At 44.5% G+C, this 6,000-nt stretch overlaps 1 protein-coding gene across 1 annotated transcript in view; it reads left to right on the top strand.

The window, feature by feature from the left end:
- The first annotated feature begins 719 nt into the window (after positions 1 to 719).
- LOC112565291 (synaptotagmin-15-like) overlaps positions 720 to 6,000 on the top strand; it is a 39,948-nt gene continuing 34,667 nt past the window's right edge. Inside the window, 1 exon segment of the mRNA XM_025240669.1 lies at positions 720 to 762. Within this exon segment, the coding sequence (XP_025096454.1) occupies positions 752 to 762 (11 nt within the window). The 5' untranslated portion in view covers positions 720 to 751.

Raw genomic sequence — 6,000 nt, 5'->3', positions numbered from 1 at the left:
TGAAACAAATGGTTTACACTGGTGTACATGAACTTATGCATGTTCTGTTTGTGTGTGTGTGTACGCGCGTGTGCGTGTGAATGTGTGTGTGCGTGTGTGTGTGCGTGTGTGTGTGTGTGTGTGTGCACGTGTGAGTAGGAATGACAATGATAGCGATCAGTGTGAAGAACAATACGGTGTATCCGGTAGGATCAACGCTGCAGGGCGTTTAGCCATCGTTTGCTTCCCGCACGCGCGCTACCCCAACCCTGACCTTCCTCGTCACCCCGCCCCACCCCTGTGGGTGGCCGTAGTCAGGCGCGCGTGTAGCTGTAGCTGTAGCTGTAGCCTATATGACGTCGTTTACACCCAACAATACAGCTTACAGGTCCATCTAGACACCGCCTCGTGATCTCAACCCACACACACTCACATATACTCCAGGCTGACACCAGCGACCACGTCCTCCACAGGTCTTCGTCTCTCAACCTCCAGTCGTGTCCAGGAACTCAAGAGCTGCCTACCTTTACCTACCATGCATTGGTTGCACTTGTGGAAGTCGTTGTATTTCCCGCCTCTCTAACCCCTACCTCCTCCCTGAGTCTTTATCCTTTGACCGAGGGTTAGCAAGGAGTTGGGGACAGCATCACCTGCGTGTTCAGGTCCAGGTGCTGCCATCGAGTGGTTGTTCTAACAAACGTGTCATCAAAAGGACTGGCCACTGGTGTCAGAGAGTGACATTTCCAGTGTCTGCAAGTCAGCGGCGGTTACCATGTTCCAGCGGTATGTTACAGATATTTACTTTAACATTCGGCTGCTTTTCATTGTCTGTATTTCGTTCGTCTGTCGTTCTCTTTATACATCTGTCTTTTTTTCCTGTCCCGATCTGTCTCTTTTATGTTTACCATGATTGATATTTGTGCTGATATTACAAGTACGTTTCATAGATAGTCCAGTGGCATCTTAAAACTCTTTCATTTAATTCATTTCAATTCTTTCTCTTTCCATCTCTCTCTCTCTCTCTCTCTCTTCATCATGTTTCAGTGTATCTGCCCATTGACACTTTTATTTCATTCGCTCTCTCTGTCCACATCTCTAACTTGTCTGTCTACAAACTCACCATACGAGTCAGTGTATTTCGGTGGCGAATGTTAAATACTCGTATTTATTTTCACACGGTGTTATGAAAGCCACAGGCGATGGCCATTAAGACACTTCCCCAGAGACCTCAATCAAGGAAATAGGACCGACGAAGTCTTCACGCAACACATCCAGCCAAAGAGATATTTTTCCCAACAGACAGATTTCTCTCGACAGACCCTGTATTAAACCTGGTTTTTTTGTAGACGACATTGGAACAACCAAGCAAAATAAATTCTCTCCTATAGTAGCAACATGGTTTGTCTTGCGACTGAACTAAAAAAAAAAAGAAAAAAAAGAAAAAAAAAAAAGAAAACCAGCCTCCATCGATTTTATGACCGAAACTGGAAGTTAAAATGAGATATGTCACTGAAACCTGAACTGAATCTCTCCACATTGTGTGTATTGTATGTGTCATGGACGCCAGACGGGGATCCATGTCTTGTAATATCTATCTCTGTGTTCCTGTGTATCTATGTAGACACCACACGTGTAGTCCTGTGTATGTTTGAGTGTGCAAATGCGTATGTATGTGTGTGATTGTTACAAGAAAATTATTTTTAAAAGATTATTTTTCCCTTCTTCAGACCTTAACGGTCATAAGTTTTAAAGATAACAGCAACAAAATCACTTGCCTCCGCTAGTAAAACTGTAATATTCTGTCACAAACACCGGTGTTTGCTTGGCTGATCCTTGTCGTGAAAACAGATTCTTACTGCGACCATTGGTGGTAAGAACAAAGGCGATGATATATATATACACACATAACATAGCTAAGTGATTAGTGTATAAGATATAAAATCAATCAACCTTGTCACACACGTTGAGACTAAGATATCTTTGAGCACAAAAAAAAAAAGAGAGAGAGAGAGAGTCGTAGAACTACAGACATAAAGGCAAGAAGGAATCGTTATTCTAACCCGTCTGTCAAAAACGGTTTTCTCGTCTGTTTTCTCGTGTTTTCGAAGTTGACAACACATATGGCAGAATACAATCACATTCATAGACAAAGCAGAGAGTAAAGATTTGCAATCGTCTGATCAGACTACTTGAAAGAGCGGAAGATGTTGATGGTAGATAATCGTATCAAAGACTTGCTGACACCAACTACTCACTGTACTTAGAAGTAAGAACGGAAATGTCAAGGTATGTACACACCACATAGTAAATAGACAGACAGTAAACGATTGAAAGTACAAATGAATGAACGAGTTCTTAAGGAGATGGATGTCTTGTTTTCTGTAAAGTGGAGAGAAAAGGTATTAAAATAATATCGGATAGCAATGAAAATAACAATATTGTGGATATAAGAGAACTACTTGTGTTTTCTGATCGCCGATATCTGTTACCGACAAACTTTATATATATATAACGTATTCAGATTGCAAGTTATTATACTCTTCACCTGTAGTTTGAAACACACATTTGTTCATATGTAAATGGCGATGAATGGGGAATACTGTGGGTAAGGTGTCAACTGGTTTGGTGAGTCAGGTGAGCGTAGGTTTTGAGTATATTTAAGCCAGGTGAGCACATGTTATTTGTGAGTTTATCTTTAGCAAACTGTTTGAAACACAGGTCTCTGTACACGGCTCCTCACACTCTACCTCCCTTACCTTACTTACCTCCCCTACCAACGGCCCATCCTCCTCAGTTCTGTGCCCGTGAATTGTCTCCCTTTGTTTCCTGTATTTACAACCATGCATCCAATCAAATCAAGATCACTGCTTCGCAACATTTTTCCCCTTTTTGCATTATCATCAGATTTTGGTGGAACGATTTTCGTTTTTGGTTTTTAATTTCATATTTATTGCGCAGCTACACTATCTCAAATCTCTCCCTTCTTTTCTGTCATCCGCCCTCGACAATTTCTTCTCACGTGCCCTCCGTCTCTGACGAGGAGAGCGATAATGCGGCAGAGATTAAAGCAATTTGTAAGTTAAATAACCCAGAGCACGCAGTTCGCAAACGAGTGTCTTGAAGCAGCGACGGAGGAACAGCCATTGTGGCATCGATCCCCAGTCACCGCCAGACACCAAGACGAGGCCGGCAGCGAGCCGAGGAACCGGATGTCAGAGCATGCGTATGTGGTTTATGACAAGTCAATGAACCAGATGTCAAAGCATGCGTGTGTGGTTTATGACAAGTCAATGAACCAGATGTCAAAGTATGTGTTTCTGGTTTATGACAAGTCAAGAGACCAGATGTCAAAGTATTCAAAAATAGAAATCTGATGTCACTGTAAAAATGACTAACATAACAAAGGTAAAAGATTTGACATTGTATAGCTTCAAAGTATAGTAAAAAGACAAAACTCGATGTGAAATGAAGCCAGCGATCTCTCATATCTATTCCTGCATGCAGAGGAAAAAAATCATTTGTTGCCACCCTTGTTTTTGGCCTCTCCACTTCTAATTTACTGCTGTATCACGGAAATTGCAGGCCAAAAACTGGATCGTGTTTACATTTCACCCATAATCCACGTGAATGCAGCAACCTTCTGCTGATCTTCACTGCCATCTGGTGACCGGAAATAGACTGAAAGGTTCAATGGAAGCCAGGGGACGTTCCGTAACAAGCAATTACTTTAAGATTACCTCCTCCTCGTCAGCGCCGGAGTGAGGGAGCGGTGGAATCGAAGCCGCTGCGCCGCTGTGATGTTAACAAGCAGTTCTCGCCCTGTAGGCTTCAAACATTTTTAAGTTGCTGCCGCCATATTTTGTTTACCGATCTCCCCCTTCCCTCAGCTCTTCTTTTGTACCTCCTCAACCATGAACAGGACGGGATTTTTTTTTTCTCTCTCTCCTTCTCTCCATCCTCCTTCCTGTCCCACTTTGACTGCGCCGAGCTGTGATTGCTGATTGGTTGTACTTCACTCTCTGGCATCGCCTTGTTTCAACTCCGCTTGTCTTCTGGTCCCACCCAGTTGCCGAGACTGAAGATGATTGAAAGTACACTTGTGTACGTGACGGAGGCGAACTTCTGGCCTGACAGACAAGGGGAAGAGGTTCCTGGTGTGATGGAAGGTGGTAGTGAAGGAATGAGAGAGTAAGAAAAAGGGAGGAATAGAAAGAGAGCCTCAGCTGGCAGGACACTGTTTGCATATGAGCCCAATCTTTGATGCCTGCAAGATCAGAGAGATAGACTCGGTCAAGGATCAATACTCTTGGTGGAGGGGGGTCCTTTTTTTTCTTCCTCTACTCTACTTTTTTCTGTGCTGAAGTCTGCTTGACCAAAGAAGACGCAGTCACTGAAAAAAGAAACTCTGCCGTCACCAAAGGAACGGACAAATAAAAAAAAAAATTTTAACCACCATGATTGTTGCCGTCACGGAAGCATTCTTTGTCCACCACCACACCCCTCCTCCTGTCTTTCTCTCTCCTCACTGGGTTCCGCAAGAACGTGATGGGTTAATGGTGTGGACAGACGCTGGGATCCAATAAGACCCTGGGCGTCGCCACCTCTAACCGTCCACTCCCTCCCCCCTCTCCTCCTACAGCCCACAATTAATCACCCAACCCCCTCAGTCAACCCTCCATCAACCCTCCACACACGGTGACGGTTTCTCTGGTCGCCAAGTCGCCTGCGCACACCCAAACCTCATAGCACCGCGTCGCTGCTTTTAATGTTGGCTCCCAGCGGCTCCCATATCGCATCTCCTTTCGCCGCTGTGCATCGCCGCCACCAAGTCTGTGTTCGAAGCCCCTTTCCCGATGGATTATGCAGGCAGACTATCTTTCTGGTGTCTTGGTGCATAATGTGTTGTTTCGACCAGTGCTGGATTTCATCCCCCTACCCGCCACCTTTCTACCTCCCCCCTACTCTCAGCTGTTGTCTCAGAGAAGATGGTGGCGGGGTGTGTCCTGGAGAGATTCCGCATGCAGGTCTTTGGGGGTTGGGAAGAACTTTCCAAATCGTCTGGGATTGAACTCGAGGCCGAAGTATTAGCATTGTCTTGACGCTGGATGCATTTCCGTTATTTCCGGTGTGGGAATGGTTGATACGTCGCTGCCATGTTTTCGCTTGTCATGGTGTGGTTTGTATTTATGACATCGCAGCTACGTGCCGGACACACTTGAAAAAAAACAATTAAAAATTAAACCTCTTTGTGATTCACAGTTACTTCCCTTACTTCATCGCTCTTTGACGACAAACGAATCTCGTCTGGACTGAGAAAAGTCGGAGGTTTGGTGACGTATCTTAACGGCTTCTGTGTGTTTGAAAACTGAGCACCCAGTGAACTCTTGTGGGAAAGTCGTTCACAAAGGCAGTGTTGTCGCTGGTGTGTAAACATCTGCAACAGTCTCTCGAGATGGTGTTGACCAAACAGGTGATCATATATTGATAAGGCTTGCTGACTGTTAGACATGTTTCTGCACCAAGGTAAGTAAACATCCGTTTCTAAGGCGGCAGGTAAAGATGGCAGAACGACTACACAGACTTTAACATGTGTGTTTCGTGTGTTGTTTGTTTGTTTGTTCGTGCGTTGCTTATGTTTGTGAATGTGTGTGACAGTGCGTGTGTGTGTGTGGATGTGCTCCTCTGTGCGTCCTTTTTTTGTCATTCATGGTGTGTAAGTTTTTGTATGTTAGAGTGTGAATAGGATTTGGTGTATGTGAGGAGAAAAGAGAGACAGATGACTTTGCATGCGCCTCGTTGTGTGTGAGAGAGAGCTTGTGTGGGAGACCTAGCACTGATGTTATTTTGTTTGTGTTTACTGCCGTGCCAGCAACTAGATAGCACTGATGTCACAGTACATGTGTGTGTGAGAGAGAGAGAAAGACAGAAAGAATGAGGTCAGATGGAGCACAGATTCCAAACTTCTTGCTGATATGTCTCCGTGGCCTCTGTCATTCCTGTCTTTGTCCCAGCAATTGAAGC

Source organism: Pomacea canaliculata, linkage group LG1 (genome assembly GCF_003073045.1).
Source record: "Pomacea canaliculata isolate SZHN2017 linkage group LG1, ASM307304v1, whole genome shotgun sequence".
In the NCBI taxonomy this organism is placed as follows: Eukaryota; Metazoa; Mollusca; class Gastropoda; order Architaenioglossa; family Ampullariidae; genus Pomacea; species Pomacea canaliculata.
This window is presented reverse-complemented; position numbering and strand designations above follow the sequence as displayed.